At 42.5% G+C, this 20,763-nt stretch overlaps 1 protein-coding gene and 1 non-coding gene across 3 annotated transcripts; both read left to right on the plus strand.

The window, feature by feature from the left end:
- Positions 1 to 1,430: 1,430 nt before the first annotated feature.
- LOC141707321 (putative respiratory burst oxidase homolog protein H) lies at positions 1,431 to 18,161 on the plus strand. Of its 2 annotated transcripts, XM_074510411.1 has the most exons (14): positions 1,431 to 1,875; positions 2,019 to 2,181; positions 2,465 to 2,513; positions 2,600 to 2,713; positions 2,902 to 3,732; positions 3,873 to 3,965; positions 4,039 to 4,154; positions 4,228 to 4,330; positions 16,628 to 16,926; positions 17,001 to 17,160; positions 17,249 to 17,374; positions 17,465 to 17,593; positions 17,677 to 17,755; positions 17,888 to 18,161. In XM_074510411.1, the coding sequence occupies exons 1-14, from the start codon at positions 1,527 to 1,529 to the stop codon at positions 17,995 to 17,997; spliced, it is 2,721 nt and encodes a 906-aa protein (XP_074366512.1). In that variant the 5' UTR covers positions 1,431 to 1,526; the 3' UTR covers positions 17,998 to 18,161. The 2 variants fall into 2 exon arrangements, with proteins under 2 accessions (XP_074366512.1, XP_074366513.1); XM_074510412.1 differs by lacking the exons at positions 17,465 to 17,593; positions 17,677 to 17,755; positions 17,888 to 18,161 and having other exon boundaries at positions 17,087 to 17,160.
- Positions 18,162 to 18,843: 682 nt separating this feature from the next.
- On the plus strand, positions 18,844 to 18,916 carry TRNAR-UCU (transfer RNA arginine (anticodon UCU)). The gene has a single exon. It is a non-coding gene; the product is annotated as a tRNA-Arg (tRNA).
- The last annotated feature ends 1,847 nt before the right edge of the window (positions 18,917 to 20,763 follow it).

Here is a 20,763-nt window from a genome sequence, read left to right on the forward strand (position 1 = left end):
GGTGGAATCATTTGAATTGAGTGGTTTGGATATAATGCAGAAGTAGCAACCTATGACAGGATTGGAATATTGCCACTTCGAAAACTATAAACAGTGGACTATTTAAGCCGAGAGATGTAGAGGGAGAGACGGTCAATTATGCTTGTATGTTTCAGAATCAACTACGGTACACGTAGTTGATAAAACTAGGTTCCGTTCAGAGCATTTTGCTTGTCACCCGCTGGCCCTTGCAGTCCTAATGTTCGTGTGTACGAAATAAAATAGAATTGTTTATAGCATCTGATTAAGGTTTGAAGGTTACACAAATAGAATGCAGACTCTTAGTCAAGGTTAGAATCACCGGATATAAATTCATCAGGAGTACCATAACCATCGGATTAGTCATCAGTGAAAAGCATAGTCATATTCATCAAAATTATCTGAAACATGAAAAGTCGTCATCCATAGCAAGCTGCTCGACTATAGAACATTCAGAATAGAAGTTAAAAATTTTAGAAGCCAACTTCAGTATATCCTCATCATCCTCATCAAAACCTCCTGAACATCAAACTTCACAAGTTGTATGCGGTCCTTCAATATAATATTTACAGGGGAACGACAATTGCTGATGCTTATCTGTGATCTTTGTGTCCCCTTGTAACTAGCAGACCCATAACACTAGGCAATCAAATGAATCAGGATGACTTTGAGAATATCTACAACATGGAAGCTACAGCCTACATGCATGCATCCAAGGCTTAAGATTTCGAATTTTTTTAAATTTGTTATGAGGCTATGAATGATGCCTGAGCAGTGGACATGCAGTGCCAACATCTTAAAAGCAGGACATATTAATTATATAAAAAAAAGAGAATGAAATTAGAAGGATTTCAAATGAAAGATAGTTCAAACTATTTATAGTTTTTAACAAATTTAGGCTGGTTTAACTCTTTTAATCAAGTTTATCTAATTATTCTACAAAAAAATTAGCTTCATGATTAAATTAAAATAAATTATGTATTTTTTTATAATAATCAGCAAATCTTCAGACAAATGCAACATCTGATCTGGGACATTGCTCACACTAAAAACTTTTGTTTCTGGATATTGCTCACATTAGAACTCCTCTTCCTGTCTTAATACTCAAAACTGATGATCAAATTCTGTTTTGTTCTAATAGTTTTTTTTACATCTAATCAACCTAATACGCCTTCTAAAACCAAGATGACATGCATTTTGGACAATGAAGTACTTAGAAGATGCTTGCATGCATGCAAAATGATATAATGTGTAATTTTAATAAACAAAATTTCCGTTAATTACTCTCTATTTTTGGACGAGATATTAACTAAACCAACAACAGTATAACCTGAATGAATCATAACCCTTCCTAGCTTTCTTCATCGTTTAAGCGATGTTTCCTCCTTTCTCTTCTCTCTTCTTTCACCTCATTCATTTTACATTACACCTGCAACCTGCAACTCTTTTTCTTTCTCATCCATTTCCTAATTTTAATACCATTATATCCCATTCCTCTTGCAATTTTCATGGACAAATCGCGTATTAGTCTTGAGAGTGTTGAGATTCATAAAGGCGACTCACAGGATTTGGGACCATCAACACATGATCCAAGTAATTCGACATTGCCCAAAAGTACAAGCAAAAGCACTTTTAATAGGCTTGGTGGTAAATTTAAAGCCTCCACCAAGGGACTTAAAGGCTTTGGCACAAGGAAAGCCCCGAGAGCCAAATCTGGAGCGCTTAGAGGCCTCAAGAGCGTAAGATTCATCGATAAGAAAAAAATTGGTAAAGATGGTTGGAAAGATGCAGAGCGTCGTTTTAATCAAATGGCAGTTAATGGAAGGCTCGGGAGAGAGAAATTTGGAATTTGTGTTGGTATTATTAATAACAAACTTGATTTTGCATTTATTCTTTCGATTTGCATATAATTATCATAATGCTTGTAAACTTGAAGGCTTCTTGTGATGTATGTTTTTACATTCACCTGATGGAATTTATTTGATTTTTGGTTGAAAAAGGAATGCAAGATAGCAGCGATTTTGCAGCTGAGTTATATAATGCTTTAGGGAGGCGAAGGGAATTGAATTTAGAGAATGGGATAGATTTGGAACAATTTAAACTGTTCTGGGAAGACATTGCTTCACAAGACAGTGATACAAGGCTTCATATTTTCTTCGACATGTAAGGAACTCTTCTGAAACCATACACATTTCCCGTTAGTCTCACTAGCTCCGAAGTAAGGTATGAAGTGTTTTAAATGTACGCGGACCTTCACTCTACTCCAATACTTAAAAAAGAGTTGAAAGGTAGTTTCTGCGAATAATGAACTGTTCTGAAGCAGAGTTTAAAATCTAAGCAATGAAAATCAGATGGAATGAAATCTCCTTAGGCATTTCTAGCTTTCTTTCCATGTTAATTCCAAACTTTAGCCTATAAACTAAATGTAACGACGGTAGTTTTTCAGGTGTGACAAGAATGGTGACGGAAAATTGTGCGAGGATGAAGTAAGAGAGGTGATGATTTTTATATTGTGCTGTGTCTTTGAATCCTTATTCTCAATCACAAGTAAAAAATCCTCTAATTATTGTCATTTAAAAAGGTGCTGTTCATGAGTGCTGCGGCTAACAATCTGGGTAACTTTAAAAGACATGCGGGACGATATGCAGCTGTCATCATGGAAGAACTAGATCCTGATCAGTTAGGATACATTGAGGTACAAAAGGCCTAAGCAATACAACTACTATGGCAGAATCCTATAGTTAGGCTTTAGGGCCGCTCGAACTATCAGAGCTTATACGTTCAGAAATAGTACTCAGAACAGCTTGCACGCTCAGGGCGATGGCCCTAAATACTGTTTTTTCTAATTCCTAAAAAGCTCTTGTTATATATATTTGCAAACAGATGTGGCAACTTGAAGCACTATTAAAAGGAATGGGAGGGATGTGTCAAGCTGGTGGAGGAGGAGGAGGAGGAGGCTTCTCCGGGAGCTCATCTGTACAGAGATCACAATCACTTACAAGAACTATGATACCTACAAAATACAGAGGTAAAATTAGTAAATATGCAAGTTTAACGTTGGAAAAAGCACATGAAAATTGGAAGATGATATGGGTACTGTCCTTGTGGTTGCTGGTGAACGCTATTCTCTTTATGTGGAAGTTCAGAGAATATGAAAAGAAACCAGGTTTTCAAGTGTGTGGCTATTGTGTTTGCATTGCCAAGGGTGCAGCCGAGACACTGAAGTTGAACATGGCTCTCATTCTCTTTCCTGTATGCAGAAGAACACTTACTAAACTCCGCGAAACATTTCTTGGGACCTTTGTACCTTTTGATGAAAACCTTAACTTCCATAAAATTATTGCTTTAGGGATTGCAGTAGGGGTTATTACACACACAGTGTTTCATCTTACTTGCAATCTTGTGAAAATATCAACTTGTCCAAAGGCACTATTCATGAGAACTCTTGGAAGTAGTTTCGACTACCAGCAGCCCTCCTATATGGACATTGTAATGACAGTTCCGGGTACAACTGGTGTGATTATGCTTCTGATCATGACATTTTCATTCACTCTTGCGACGCATTCATTCAGGAGAAAAGTCGTAAAATTACCATGGAAATTTGACCGATTGGCGGGTTTTAATTCCTTCTGGTATTCACATCATCTTCTAATTGTGGTCTATATCCTCTTCTACTTTCATGGCACCATGTTAATCATTGGCAAGCAGAGGACGGTAATGCTATTTAGTACCCTACATCAGTAATTAAAGATGCATGCTATATTGCTATACTTTCGCTTAGCACTCATAATTCTACTTTACAATCATCTCATCTCTTAGAAACTTGATGAAAATCTGATTTTTTCTTCATGCAGACATGGATGTACATAACAGTTCCTGTCCTGTGCTATTCAACTGAAAGATTGTTAGTTCTCTACGATCTCAATTACGAAGTCCATATCATCAGGGTTGGTATTAACACATCCCATTTACTTAATTATCATAACAAAAACAACACAAGTAACTAGATATGCAATGCAGGCTGTTGTTTACACAGGAAATGTGTTAGCGTTATACATGAGCAAACCTTCACAATTTAAGTACAAGAGTGGAATGTACCTTTTTGTCAAGTGCCCAGATTTATCGAACTATGAATGGTAAGTTAATCACACATATTTGTTTCATGAAGTATTACTTTGCTGATAATCTACATTGATGGTACAAAAACAGGCATCCCTTCTCAATCACTTCTGCACCAGGAGATGACTATTTAAGTATTCACATTCGTGCTCTGGGAGACTGGACTTCTGAACTTAAAGACAGATTTGAGAGGGTAATATTTACTCATTTGTATTAGTATATATAATATAATTACTTCCTTACTCTAAACATATACTTGATGGACATATTTTTCGATATTTTCCTAGATGAATTTACGAGGTTCCCTGATCAGTGTAAATTTAGATCAACTTTGGAATCGTTAAGCTATCAATTCTTTAAAATCCTAAGGTGTTGAGAGAAATGATTAATTGGATTGTATATTTTAAACACTCCCACTGATAGCCCATAATAAGTCAGGCCCAATTAAAGAGGCCCAGGGCCCAAACATAAGACCCCAGGACACGTGGCGGCATCACCACCGTCCAGGTTCCCGGGATCTAGAACGTTCCTACGGTCCAGATCTGATAGTACTCTGACGGATTCAGCGTTGATCTTGGGGAGCCTAGGACACGTGGCAACATCACCACCTTCCAGGCACCCGGAATCCAGGACGTTCTTACGGTCCAGATCTGATAGTACTCTGACGCATCCCAGGCGTCCAGATGCCCTACAGTCCAAAAGGCCAACCTACGGTCCAGATGAAAAGGGACAAACCCCTAAAACCTAGTAGGAGGCCTATAAAAGGTGGAACAGAAGGAAGGTTAGATTTTTACAAGCATATATACTCTCTCTCTCTCTCGCATATACTTACATGCACACACGTACTCCTCACAAAGCCGGAGGTGCCGCGGGGACGCCACCCCCCTCCGCTTCTGTTTTGTAGGTTCCCACCCTACAGCTACACCGCACACGGCCATCGTTACAGCTTAAAAGGAGTTTGAGTTCGGGCCCTACAAGGGGAAGGTCCCGGGGTGATCTGGGATTATCATTGGCGCTAGAAGGAGGGGTGAACCTCCGAGAAACACGAAACACCATCTCCCAGTAAGAACCCTAATACCCATCTCTCAGACCCGTTTCTACAAGGTTTATTATTGTAAATTCATAGCATTTCCAAGTAATCATGACTACGAGAAAAAGCAAAGCAGCAGTGTCCACCTCTTTCCTACCGCCTCCTCCCCAACCCAGGGATGGAGACACGGAAGACCTGGACGAAGGATTCCCCATAACCCGGACTCCCTCTCAAAATCTCCAACCAGGAGATCAGAGGTTAGTCATTGAAAAAGCTGCCCACAAACACACAGGGATCACCACAAGCCCATGGGGAAGCATGACCCCGGAACAGATTCAGGCGGCTATGGACTTGTGGAAGGAAAAGCAGAATGCCGAGCCGGAGACCCGCCCAGGGGATCAGCGAGAGCGGTCTAAAGAACAGTCCGGAGAATCTCGGGGATCCGTCTTCGACCGGATCGCGAAGAATTTAAAAAAGCCACCAGAGGACGCCAGAGATGAAATAAGAAAAGCTGCCCTCCGGGAGAGAATCCGGAAAGACGAAGAGGCTAAAGCCCAAGAATCTATAGAAAGGAGGATCCGGGAGGAGGAGGCCAAACTAAAGAAAAGGGCCCACCGGATTCACGTTTCCTCAGACTCAGAACCGGAGAAGGAGTCCAAGCAAGAACAAATGGCACGGGCCCTTCGAGACCTTAAAAGGAAAGTGGAGGGCGACATGGAAGTAGGGGCAGCAGCGACCCCGTTCACAAAGAGTCTGGAAGCCACCCCTAGAGAGTCAGGGCTGAAGCATTTCAATTTCGACTCTTTTGACGGGCTGGCTGACCCTGAAGAGCATCTGAACTATTTTGAGCAAATATCCAATATTTATGATTACAGCGACCTGACTAGATGCCGATTCTTCGCATCGACACTGAAGGGGGGCGCTCAGAAATGGTTCAGCCGCATACCATCCCGGAGTGTGGACTCCTGGAGAGACTTCCGCGAGATATTTTTGAAAAGATTTAGGGCCAACCGAATGAACGAGCTGCAGATGTGTCACCTAGAAACAATCCAACAAAGAAGCAAGGAACCCCTTCCGGAATTCATCAAAAGATTCCAGGAAGTAATCAACCAACTCTCCAACTTAGAAGAAAAGGAGGCAGTAAACATCTTTCGAAGAAACTTACACCCGATATCTTGTGAAGGCTATGTCAAAGATCTGATTCACAGGGAACCCCAAGGCCTGGCGTCAGCATACGCGCTGGCATCAAAGTTCATAAAGGAAAATGACTTCCTCAAATCAATGAAGATGAACAGAAGAATACAAGACGACGACGAGTCTCCGGAGCGACGCTCGTCGTCCCGGAGAGACAAGAGATACAAGCTTGACAGACAAGCCAACTACATTCAGCAGTCCCGGGGAACCCCACCCCGGGAAATGTCCCCCGAATTAAGAAAAAACGAAAGGAAACAAAAGGCCAAGAAGGAACCCAAGCCGGAACCAGAGTGGACACCCCTCAACAGGCCCCAGGCCGACGTTTTACGTGAAGTCAAGGGCAAACCATTTTATTATCCGCCGAAACCCTTGCTAGCGCCGCCCGAAAACAGGGCCCGGGACAAGCATTGTGGCTATCACGAAGATCATGGCCATACTACTGAAAACTGTTTCTCCCTCAAGATGTTCATAGAAGACCAAATCAAGAAAGGAAACATGAACCAGTATCTTCAAAGGGGCCCGAATGACAAAGACAGAGCCACAGGAAGAGGGAAAAATGTGGTGAATGTTGTTTTCGGTGGCACAGTCTCTCCACCACGAAGCCCGGATTGGGAGAATGAGGTGATGATGATCCAGACTCAGGAGGACGAACCAATTTGCTTCTCTTATTCTGATTATGAGGGCCTCGATCCGGATCACAACATGGCATTAGTAGTGACCCTCGACGTCGCAAACAACGAGGTAAAAAGAATCCTAGTTGATAATGGTTCATCTGCTAATATCGTATTCGAGCACACGCTTAACAGGATGGAGCTCGGACACCTCAGAATGGATCCCTGTCTTGAAGACCCTTTGTACGGATTCGGGAACACCATGATTCCAATCCGGGGTATCATCTATCTTCCCATCATATTTGGAACCGCGCCTCGAGTGATCTCCCATATGATGAAATTCTATGTCATAAGCGCAACCTCCTCATACAATATGATCCTCGGTAGGCCCACTATCACCAAGCTCAGGGCGATCCCCTCAACTATCCACTTGAAACTCAAGTTCCCCACCCCAGGAGGCACTGGAGAACTGAAAGGAGATAGGGAAATGGCTGGTAGATGCTATGGTCAAGCACTCGTCATGGCAGAAACGGAACCCGAAAACCGGAAGAAAATAATGTCCCTGCCCAAGGGACAAAGCAGAAAGAAGCATCGAGAACACCTTAGTAAAAGGCCCCGTATGGATGTGAACATGATCGAAGACTCCGGATACAGCGTAACCAACGCTGACGCCCGGATTCAAAAGTTTGTAGAGAGCAAGGAAAAGACGAAGGTAGAACCGGCCCAACAGACAATCGAGGTAGATTTGGAACCCGGGAACCCCACCCGAAAAATCAAAATCGGAAAAGGATTGGAAACCATATTCCAAAAGGAGCCTATCGGCCTACTAAAAGAACACGCTGACGTATTCGCCTGGTCCCCGGAAGACATGCCAGGAATCGATGAATCTGTGGCCATGCACAGCCTGGATGTAGATCCAAAGCAAAAACCAATCAAACAAAAGTGAAGGAACTTCGCCCCGGAAAGGCAACAGGCAATCGACCAAGAAGTCGAGAAGTTGTTAAAGGCAGACATAATCTGCGAAATTAAGTATCCGGACTGGCTAGCAAAGGTTGTGCTGGTCAAAAAACCCAACGGCAAGTGGCGAATGTGCGTGGATTATACAAACCTCAATTCAGCATGTCCTAAAGACTCTTACCCCCTGCCCAATATCGACCAGCTGATAGACGCGACCTCGGGCCATGTCATGTTAAGTTTTATGGACGCCTTCTCGGGTTACAACCAGGTCAAGATGAATCCGGCAGACATTGCAAAAACGGCATTCATCACGCACCGGGCCGTCTACGCTTTTGTTATGATGTCGTTTGGGTTAATCAACGCCGGGGCAACATACCAAAAAATGATGAATACCATCTTTAAAGAGCAACTGGGCAGGAACATGGAATCTTACGTTGATGACATGATCGCCAAGTCGGTCACAACCTCCGAACACATCCAGGACCTTCGGGAGTGTTTCGAAAACTTGAGAAAGTACAACATGAAGCTGAATCCGGAAAAATGCACGTTCGGGGTCCCTTCCGGGAAGTTTTTAGGCTTTCTGGTCAGCGAAAGAGGAATAGAGGCCAACCCGGAGAAGATCAAAGCTATAATGGAAATGACAGTTCCCCGAACTCAAAAAGACATCCAAAAGCTCTCAGGATGCCTAGCGGCACTTCGAAGATTTATTCCAAAGTTGGCAGAAAAATGCCTACCATTCTTCGAACTGTTGAAAGGGGCCCAAAACAAAAAGCTAATACAGTGGACCCCGGACTGTCAAACAACGTTCGAAGAAGTAAAGCGACATTTGATGAACCCGCCTATTTTATCAAAAGCAAAGCCCGGGGAGCCCCTTTACCTATACATCGCAGCCGGGGAGAGAGCAGTATCCTCCGCACTCATCAGGGAGGAGAATGGCACACAGACTCCGGTATATTATGCGAGCCAAGTCCTGAAAGATGCCGAAACCCGGTACCCCAACCTGGAAAAATTCGCACTGGCCCTCGTACACTCGAGCAGAAAGCTAAGACAATACTTCCAAGGCAGGGAAATCAGAGTAATCACCAACCAACCACTTCGCAAAATCATCCACAAACCGGACGCCTCCGGGAGATTAGTCAATTGGGCAATTGAATTGAGCCAATTCAACATCAAATTCATCCCGAGGACAACCATAAAAGCCCAGGCGTTGGCCGAGTTCGTCATGGAATGTACTTTTCCAGAAACCACCGAAACGCCTGAAACCAGTTCCAAAGGAGAAAAAGAGTCTAACAACCGGGATCTTTGGACGGTACATGTTGATGGCTCGGCCACAGCCGAAAGGTGCGGAGCCGGTCTGATCCTCTCCAGTCCGGATGGATTCGTAATTCAGCAGGCCATCACCTTCGCCTTCAAAGCAACAAACAACCAGGCTGAATATGAAGCCCTACTCTCCGGGCTCAGGCTAGCCAAAACCCTTGGAGTAACGAGTTTAACAATCTACAGCGATTCTCAGATCGTGGTAAGACAAACCAATGGTGAATATGTCGCAAAAGATCCTAAATTGGCCCGATATCAGGAAATGGTTAGAGCAATCCTGGAAACCATCCCAGACTCGACCATCTTACAGATAAACAGAGAAGAAAATGCGAAAGCAGACGAGCTGTCCAAGCTCGTCCAAAATACTTCAGATTTAAGCAGCTCGGTTTACTTCGAGGAACTCGGAGCCCCCAGCACCGATCGACAAGAAGTATTATGTGTTAGCAACCCGGAGAATTGGATGACGCCCTACATAGCCTACCTCAAGGACGGTACCCTGCCGGAAGATCAGAACAAAGCCCGGTACCTCAAGTATAAGGCTGCACGCTTCTTTCTAGAAAACAATCAGTTATACCGGAGGACCTTCTCTGCTCCAACTCTAAAGTGCGTTGATCCGGAGGAAGCGGATTACTGCCTCCGTGAGGTTCATGAAGGGATCTGCGGAGATCACCTAGCGGCTAAAGCTCTAGCCTACAAAGTCATCAGACAAGGCTATTACTGGCCAACAATCCACGCTGATTCATTCGCCTATGTCAAAAAATGCAGTAAGTGCCAGAAGTTCAGCAACGTACCAAAACAGGGGTCAAGCCTCCCGGGATCCGTTCTCTCACCGATCCCATTCGCTGTCTGGGGAATTGACATCATGGGTCCTTTCCCTCGAGCGAGAGGGGATCTCCGTTATGTCCTGGTAGCAATAGATTATATGACTAAGTGGGCGGAGGCCAAGGCTATGAGAACCATTAACCAACAAGACTGCATCAAGTTTGTAGACACGATTGTAATGAGGTTCGGGATCCCGATGGTCTTAATCTCGGACTATGGTCCGCAGTTCGCGGGTTCAGATTTTGAAACCTATCTAAAAGAGCTCGGGATCAGACACAAAAAAGCATCTGTTGCCCATCCACAAGGGAATGGACAAGTTGAGGTCACAAACAGAATTATACTCCGAGGTCTGGAAAAAAGACTGGAAGACTCTAAAAAGAATTGGCCGGATGAACTCCAGAAGGTCCTATGGTCATACAGAACTACCCCCCGGACGGGAACCGGGGAGACTCCATTCAAGCTCGCCTACGGTACTGAAGCCCGGTTACCGATAGAGACCGGATCCCCTTCTCACAGAGTGACCAACTTTGACGAGGCCTCCAACATAGAAGGCCTCAGGACCAACCTCGAATTCCTGGACGAGGTAAGAGATCGGGCCGTAGAAAAAATGGAAAGCTACAAGGAAAAAACAAAGCTTTACTTTGCAAAGAAAGCCAGAATACGGGAATATATGGCAGGAGATCTAGTACTCCGGGACACTGAAGCCTCGGACCCAACTAACCAGGGAAAACTGCAGCCAAACTGGGAAGGCCCTTATATAGTCAAAGAAGTGATCCGCCCGGGAACTTACAAGCTAAGCTACCTCAGCGGAACCGAGGTCCCCAATACCTGGCATGGAACCCGCCTAAGGAAATTCTACCAATAAGCAAAAGGTGCACACCCTGGAAACACATCTACATCTATATTATGATATTTTGATGTAAGCATTGCCCTCATTCACCCCAGAATGTAATTTTTGCTCTCAATATGAATGAAAAACTCTACTTTAAGCGTTCCATAGTTTGAATCAATTTCATTATGTCGCTTATTTATTTACCATCAGATTTAAAAACACAGCCCATGTGTACTTTAAAAATTCCTATCAAATGGAGATTTACCCCTGCCCGGGGTCCTATAAAAACTCAACCTATGAGTACTTATAAAATTTGTCAAAGTTAAATGTTTTTACCCCAACCCGGGGTCTGCAAAAACACAGCCCATGTGTACTTTAAAAATTCCTATCAAATAGAGATTTACCCCTGCCCGGGGTCCTATAAAAACTCAATCTATGAGTACTTATAAAATTTGTCAAAAGTTAAATGTTTTTACCCCAACCCGGGGTCTGCAAAAACACAGCCCATGTGTACTTTAAAAATTCCTATCAAATGGAGATTTACCCCTGCCCGGGGTCCTATAAAAACTCAACCTATGAGTACTTATAAAATTTGTCAAAGTTAAATGTTTTTACCCCAACCCGGGGTCTGCAAAAACACAGCCCATGTGTACTTTAAAAATTCCTATCAAATGGAGATTTACCCCTGCCCGGGGTCCTATAAAAACTCAACCTATGAGTACTTATAAAATTTGTCAAAGTTAAATGTTTTTACCCCAACCCGGGGTCTGCAAAAACACAGCCCATGTGTCCAAGACCGAAGCTCTAAACATGCGAATCAATATGAAGGAAACAGAGCATAATAACATTAAACTACCCGGGAAAAACACACCCCGGAGGGCAAAACAAGATTCAAATTACAATCGTCTAAAAAGCCAAAAGGCTTAGTTCGGAATAACTTAAGCTAAAAATAAGGAAATAAAATTACATGCCACGACAGGGCAGAATCTTTAAGCTTCAGCGGCAGAGTCGGCGGGAGGCGAAGGAGGCTGCTCCGGATTGCCTACTGGTAAAGGAGGCTGCTCAGCAAGGGGAGACCCGGAGAAGAAGGGAACATCGCTGGACGTCCCAACACCAGACTCCATTGCCCGGACAGCTTCCTTTTCCTGCTCCAATCGGGTCTCCTCTTCTATATACTTCTCCAGGAAGACGTCTATTGTACCTTGAGGCTCCTCGCCGAGATACTTCGAAGCCACTTTCCAGCAGATCTGGATCTTCTCCAGGGCTTTGTCATTCAGCTCTTCGAAATACGCGGGAGTCCCCCGGAACCCTGCCAAAACCTCCTCGAGGGTAGGTCGGGCGGCAAGATCATCTTTCAACTTCTGATTTTCAGCCCTCATCTCCCGGACAGAAGCCTCAGCCCGGTCCTGCCTCTCCCGGATCTCATCTATAATCTTCTTATGAGCAGCAGCCTCCCTTGCACTGGCCTCTTTCAACTCCTGGATCTCCCGGGATAGCCTCTCAGATTCAACTTGATAGACTTCGGCAGCATCAGCCTTCGCCTGAAGGCTCCGGGTTATGCAAACCAGTCCAGCAACCCGGGAGTTAGCCTGAAAACATTAAAAATCATGATTAGGCAACACAAAAACAAGAGTACAAGAGGAAAACAAGAAAAATGCTTACAGCAGTGATGTCCTCCTGGAGCCCGACCAGGAAATCATCAAGGGGCTCCTTCCTGTACTTCTTCCTCTCCGCCGTGCTGGCATAATTCTCGAACAACTCCCTCCGGCGAGCCTCTGGGGTAAAACTAGCAAGCAAGGCCTTCAGAGTCTCCGGAGTGTCCGGAGCCAGATCAATAGTAGCCTTCTTCGAAGCCAGGCCCTCAGAAACGTCGCCACTGTTATCCCCGGAACCCGCAGGGATGCCCTTCCTCTTTCGAGGCATTGGAACTCTTATCACACCCCCCTGCTGCACGTCTTCGGACCGGGGCTCATCGATCACGATTGTCGTCCTCCCCGGGCGAGACGGCGCCGCTTTCCGGGCCGTATCATTACCCTCTCCAACCTTCTTCTTCCCAACATCCACGCTAGTCATTCCCCCAATCCTTCGCAGCTTGGCCGACAGATCTTTAAGTTGGGCAGACATATTTGGGGGATAGGGAATCAACTTCGGAATACCTGAAAAGGAAAACAGCAAGAAATCAGTCCCGGATACAAGCAATCAATAAACAGTTACAGTATCAAAATAAAGCAAAGGCAATACACTTACATCCGGCAGCATGCATGTTCTCATTGCTAGTAAAATAGTCCCGGGTCCACTACGTCCCAAGTGCCCCACAGAAGGCATAAACCATCGCGAGAGCTGCTTGCCCGAGCCGCTGGACCGGAAACCTATCTGTTTTAATCTCAAGTTTATGGAGTGGCATGAACTCCAGATCCCCACCCCGGACAAAAATGAACTCCCGGTGCCATCCCTTGAGCGACGTCAGCATACTAACCGGGAGCACCATCTTATCAGAGGGATACCCACAATCCTCTATCCTAAACATGAACTCGTAAATCGGCCGAGAGGTGGATCTCTTAATTTTAAAAATATGATGAAAAAGTTCGAAGGTGGGGAGGTAATTTTTGGCATGACAGCAAGCTAAAAACCAGCTGATCCATTTCACCGAGTTCGGGGCCAGCTGAGTAAAAGGGATACCATAAACATCCCGACATAGGGATTTGGTGAACTGATGTAGTCCGAGGCGCATGCCCCGGAGATGCTCAAGCGGAATTCCAACCCATCCCCCCTCCGGTCGGTGGTATACCCTTTCATGCTCCTCAGGCCATCTCCACTGGTAGGTGTCATCAAGGTTAAAGGCAAGCCTAAGGGCACCATCTACCTCGGCGTCTGTGTATTTCTCCTGAACCTCTCTATGAACTGCCCCACACTCATACCTAGTACCCGGGGCGGTGAAGAACTTCCTATCCATCTCATCCTCATTATAAGGCTCCCGGCCTCCCAAACCATCCGGACCTCCATATGCCTCGGATAAATCTCTGTAATAAAAGCTCAGGGGCTTGGGGTTCACTCGGCACTGGACAAAATACTCATCTACATCCTCCCACGACCCATCCGGATTCGATAAGGTACCCCCGGGCCCTAATACTAGGGTCTGAGCTAAAACTTGTTGAGGCGGGTCAACCCGGGGAGGCATTTCTACTGAACTGCAGCTGGAAGAGGAAGAGGGGTAGAAGGAGTCAAGTTCACCTAACCCGACAGGACGCTCGGGATACCGATTCCTAAGAGTAGCAATACGCTTAAAACGACTACCTGGCATATACTACACGTGTCTATGAAAACGCACCCCGGAGTCAATGCCAAACCCGAACCCAACAACAAAACAAGACAAAAAACAGAACAAGTTTAGAAACAAAGCATGTACGTATCTTACCCCAAAAACAAGATCTGCAGCATATACATACATATACAACAAAAAAACAGATATCAAGAACACACCCCGGGATCTACAACTATTTACACTACAAAAATCCACGTTATTTACACAAATGAGACACAAAGCCATTGGAAAAGCTACGCAAAAACTACACTACAAAGATTCAAGGCCAAAACATCAAGGCGGTCATGATATACGAGCAAGAAATGCAAAGTGGCGAAGCAAAAACTCGCGCAAAACAACCACATGCATCGCAAAAATACAGGAGAAAAGTGAAAAAGGAAGCAAAATAATCGAGATACTTACAAATGGGCAGGAGAAAGAAATGTGGCTTCAACAAGAAATGCTCCGAAAAATCTCTGAAAAATCTCTCTTGGCTCTCTCTGTGGAAGTGTTTGCGTAAAATAAAAATGGAGAGGAGAGGATGGTATTTATAGAAGGAAGAAAGAAGGTGTAAGCGTTTTTTTTTTTTTTTGGGTTAAAGAAACCGTCGGGGCCACGTGGCTCCAATTGATTGGCGATAAATTAATAACCGCAGCAGTTATTACCACTACTGCAATCATGTCACGGCGCGTCTTTTTAGGCAAAAAAGGGGGGGAAACAAAAAACTGTACACTCAAACGATACGCATAACAGGTGTATATCTCTGACCCCGGCTGGAATCCCAACAGCCACTTGGCATCCCGGGTTTGCAGCGACAGCTTTTCAGAGTCCAGTTAAATCAAATGTTAGGAGTGTACTTGCCCACCAAATCAAACCCCCAAAATTTTCCAAAGTATTTCAAGGAACCCCACCTTGAACTAAAGTCAAATGACTAGCCAAGACAACCCCGGAGTCTCATCCCCAGGTGACCCCGGGCTCAGGGGGCAACAAATCAAACCCCCAAAATTTTCCAAAGTATTTCAAGGAACCCCACCCTGAACTAAAGTCAAATGACTAACCAAGTCAACCCCGGAGTCTCATCCCCAAGTGACCCCGGGCTTAGGGGGCAACAAATCAAACCCCCAAAATTTTCCAAAGTATTTCAAGGAACCCCACCTTGAACTAAAATCAAATGACTAACCAAGTCAACCCCGGAGTCTCATCCCCAAGTGACCCCGGGCTTAGGGGCAATAAATCAAACCCCCAAAATTTTCCAAAGTATTTCAAGGAACCCCACCTTGAACTAAAATCAAGTGACTAACCAAGCTAACCCCGGAGTCTCATCCCCATTTTACCCCGGGGTTTGGGGACAGCAAATCAAACAACCCCCAAAATTTTACAAAGGCGCCGCGGCACAAGGGCAATTACTCTACTCCCCCATCCGGGTAAACCCGCATAAGGGAGTGGGGGGCAAATGATAGCCCATAATAAGTCAGGCCCAATTAAAGAGGCCCAGGGCCCAAACATAAGACCCCAGGACACGTGGCGGCATCACCACCGTCCAGGTTCCCGGGATCCAGAACGTTCCTACGGTCCAGATCTGATAGTACTCTGACGGATTCAGCGTTGACCTTGGGGAGCCTAGGACACGTGGCAACATCACCACCTTCCAGGCACCCGGAATCCAGGACGTTCTTACGGTCCAGATCTGATAGTACTCTGACGCATCCCAGGCGTCCAGATGCCCTACAGTCCAAAAGGCCAACCTACGGTCCAGATGAAAAGGGACAAACCCCTAAACCCTAGTAGGAGGCCTATAAAAGGTGGAACAGAAGGAAGGTTAGATTTTTACAAGCATATATACTCTCTCTCTCTCTCGCATATACTTACATGCACACACGTACTCCTCACAAACATATCCGCATAATCCCAACTTTGCCCTTCTTCTCCTCAAAACCCTTTCTCATCCTCACGCCGGAGGTGCCGCGGGGACGCCACCCCCCTCCGGTTCTGTTTTGTAGGTTCCCACCCTACAGCTACACCGCACACGGCCATCGTTACAGCTTAAAAGGAGTTTGAGTTCGGGCCCTACAAGGGGAAGGTCCCGGGGTGATCTGGGATTATCACCCACTCACTTGAATGTACAATTTTAGTGTGAAGACCAGATAAGAGCCCGTCTACAACCCCAAGTCAAAATCAGATATTTAAGAATATTTGGGTACCAAACCGAGACCTCTGATATAACCTGCACTTCAATACCGCCTGAAATTTATCAGGCCTTCTAAAATCTTAAGGTGTTTGAAATATGATTTGATTTGATTAACCATCATCAACTGCTAGGCCTTTTTTATATAGACTTGTAATGTTTCTGTTAATCCACCTCCACATTCTTTACTTGATATTGTTTCTAGCTTCCAGTTCTGAAATTTACTGTAACGGAATTGCAGATCTGTGAAGTCCAAGACGCAAAACCAAGAGAAGGAAATCTTGTCAGGCTTGAAACAAGAACAAATGCAAGAAGTGCATGCACAACTCCGATGGGAAGAACTTCAAGTGTAGTTCCGCATGGAAGAACTTCAAACGTAGCTCCGGTGGCAAGAACTTCAGGCGCAGCTCAGCATGAAAGACTTTCAAGCGTAGCTCAGCATGAAAGACTTTCAACCATAGATTCGCTATCAGTCACATCAGTTGATACCATTCCTACTTCAAAGTCAATTCGCGAACAGCCAGACTTGGCAGAACCAATGTAAGTAATACAAAAAATTAGGATATATGTAAATGGTTTGATATATTGTTGTTAATTCATATCCTCTGATGCAGTTTTCCAAGAATTTACATCAAAGGACCTTATGGAGCACCAGCTCAGAACTATAAGGATTATGACATTCTTTTACTTATTGGTCTAGGAATAGGAGCAACTCCATTTATCAGCATCCTAAAAGATCTTTTAAACCACATTACGCCATCTTACCTTAAAGTGGTAAGTCAAGTGCCCAATAACTTTTAAGTGTAATTGAGCGAGAATAAGGACAAAAGCAAAGAAATTTTAAGTGGTTCTAGTACTGCAGGACTTGGATGGAGGATTTGATGGTAAAGTTCCAGAACGAGCATACTTCTATTGGATAACAAGAGAACAGGGGTCATTTGAATGGTTTAAAGGCGTAATGGATGATGTTGCAGAATACGATGTTAATGTATGTTCTATGAAATAAAGCTATTCAACTAAACCTTCTGTCCTTACCTCATTCCTAATAGCTTCTCTAATGATTATCGCGCTTTTGCAGCATGTAATTGAAATGCATAACTATCTGACTAGTGTATATGAAGAAGGCGATGCACGATCTGCACTCATAACCATGGTTCAGTCTTTAGAACGCGCTAAAAAGGGTGTGGACGTCGTTTCAAACAGTAAGGTATTATCTTATTCACTTGATCTGCAATTCAAATTTATATGGACTTTTTTCAACTTGTTTCTAATAATTTAAAAGCACAACAGATAATAACACATTTTGCAAGACCCAATTGGAGAAAGGTGTTTGAAGATTTAGCACAACGGCATAATTCACATTGCGTTGGTAAATATATTTGTACCATTCATGTACTAAATTATTGTACTTGAACATACAAAGAACTACTATATGCTTCTCATTCGCTGTAGTTAAGCTGCTTCATGATTGTCGATTACTTAACATGAGCTAAATTTTCAGGGGTGTTCTACTGTGGAAGTCCAACACTTACTAAACCACTCAGAGAACTCTGTGAAGAATTTACGTTGGAATCGACAACTCGATTTGAATTCCATAAGGAAAACTTCTGAAGTAGAAGGGGCAACACCCAACACATAGATGTGAAATACCATATCAGCTTCCCTACTTTGTTTTTGAGTCACATGTGTATACACACACACAATCATTAAATTTGAACCTTGAAGTATTAGTTTAGCTTAAATTTGTTTCTGGAAAGATAGTTTAGGTTGATTTAGCAGAGTTTAAATGTTGTGTTTCATGCTTTAGTTATTACATTAACCACCATTGCTTCGATGAATTAGAGTAAAATAGCAAGCCAATTGACAAAGCCTTCTGAAAATACCAGATTGATCATAAAATGCTTCAAGCCTAGCAGTTCTCCAATCTCCACTGTCAAGGGACAAGATATAACAGTGCCTCCAATCTACATGTCAGAATTTAATTAGGAATTGTCTTACACTAAACTTTAAAGAAGGTTTCAATATATGCACCTCATTACATTTACAGTTGTAATAAAAATGTTATAAGTTATAACATTTGAAAATTGACAAATTAGCATGTGGAAGTTATCTCACTGCTTCATCAACATTCTTCCTGCAGTTTCTTTCGATTAAGTTATACAGTAATTGTTAAAAAATTATTCTTCTACGAAAAAGAGGACAGACTATTACTAGCTGTGTCCACAACAAAATGAAGAATGTGAATCTAGTACTGAACTGTTTTCTTTTTTGTACTCAACAAAAAGGTGAAAATCAACAATTGCAGTTTTACAAGTTAGTAGTATAAATAAATAAAACATAGGTGTGGAGAGTTCTTAGTTTTCACTGTAACTTTTGTACACCAACTTCCAACGGATAATGTACAATGAAGGACAAGACAAACTGTATAAATATTTTAAATGAAGTACAACTACAAGAGCACCCGTGGCCTAATGGATAAGGCGTCTGACTTCTAATCAGGCGATTGTGGGTTCGAGTCCCACCGGGTGTGTTCCCTTTTTAGTTTTGTCTTTATATTAATTTATAAATTAACTCATCTTCAGTTTTATTTTACCACTTTCATAAATTTATAAATAATTCTATATTTAGCTAACATTTCATCCAACTCATTCGCTTTATTTTTAAAATAGACATTTTTACACTCCATTATTAGTTATTTGATAATGTGGCAAGGATGATTATAACCATTTTTTGATCTCAAATATAAGACCAAGTATTCATTTTATATTGTAATTGAGTTTTATGATTTTAATCTTATATTATTGTTATAAGACTAAATATAATTATGCATTGGACTTACTCTAACATAATATAAAATATATGATTTTTTAAAATAAATTGACAAGAATGTGATCATATATGTGCGTAAATTAATGATGCAGTGTTAATTAAAATGATGTAACATTAAAAAAATATTTTAAGTCGTCTTTTATTTTTATTTACGTAAGAAGACTATATATTTTTGTATATATATTTATCACACTCATATGTACATGAGTAATGATGCTATTACTCTTGACGCTACACATTGTATTAAGGCAAGTTGGGTTAAATGGAGGGCGACTATTGGTATTTTGTGTGATAAGAGTGTACCTTTGAAGTTTGAAGGATAAATTCTATAAATTGGCGGTTAGACCGTCATATAATAATTATATGGGTCTAAATGTGAGCCATTGAAAAAGAATCAAAAGCGTAGATTGCAAACGACATAAATGTGTATGTCGCAGTGGATTTACAGTTGCAATATGTTTGATTATATACCAAATGAGGATTTCAGAAGAGTTCTTGGTATTGAGTCAATTTCTAAGAAAATAAGATAGGGGCGTTTACGTTGGGATGAGAAGTATTTCAGCCTCAATTAGACGAGTTGAATGTATTTCAGTTAGGGGGAAGAGAAAGAGAGTTAGACGGTGTAGGACACGGAAATATCAATTAGGTTTGGATATGGCGACTTTAAATCTCAAAGGTGACATGATATTAGATAAGCCTGCTTCGAAACGGCGTATCAAGTTATTAGAAGCTAGGTCTCATGGTTAGCGAAGGATTCGTTCATAATTTTCTATGTTGCACGAGTAAATTGACATCATCAGTGGTCTGTATTCATCATTTCATAAGTTCTTTACTTGCATTGATGTATTTAATTCGAGGTAAGTATCACATGTATAACGTCACATGCTAAGGTATTGTATCACACTTATCACACACTTTTTATGTCTATTCACTAAGTCGAGAATTTTCACGGAAATAGTCTTCTTATTTTAAAGGAAGGTAGGAGGATGACCGGGTACATTTTACCTTTCTCAGAACACACTCTAAGCGAGTTTAGTTTGATTTGGTTTACATATGTGTATATATATAATTTTAATCATTTTTATTTTTATATAGAGGAAAAATAATAAAAGATATACTTAGAAAAAATATGAAAATGTTATTCTTAATTATAACTGTGTAATCGTAATTTAAGAAAATTATTACTATATAGAGTATTTTTATAAAGAGATTCTTTTTTTTCTGTCAACAAATTTATATAGAGGTTCTCCCGTAATAGTAATACAAACATATTGTCCAACAATCTGATACCAGATACTACGTTTATCAGACCTCCTAAATATAGCAATTAGAGAAAAATATATATAGTTTCATGCAAGAAAAGATGAGCCTAAATTGTCGTTAATACAACAAACAAGTGAGCTTCTTCCTCTGTTCTAAGATCCGAACATCGCTCAGTCAGACCGTTTCTCTCAATCACTCACATTCCTCCTTCTCTGTAGTCACTCTTTGAGCTGTGTTTTTCCAGTGACCATGCTAATCAAACTCACTTTTTTACCTAAACCATAC

This window comes from Apium graveolens, chromosome 2 (genome assembly GCF_009905375.1).
Source record: "Apium graveolens cultivar Ventura chromosome 2, ASM990537v1, whole genome shotgun sequence".
NCBI lineage: Eukaryota > Viridiplantae > Streptophyta > Magnoliopsida > Apiales > Apiaceae > Apium > Apium graveolens.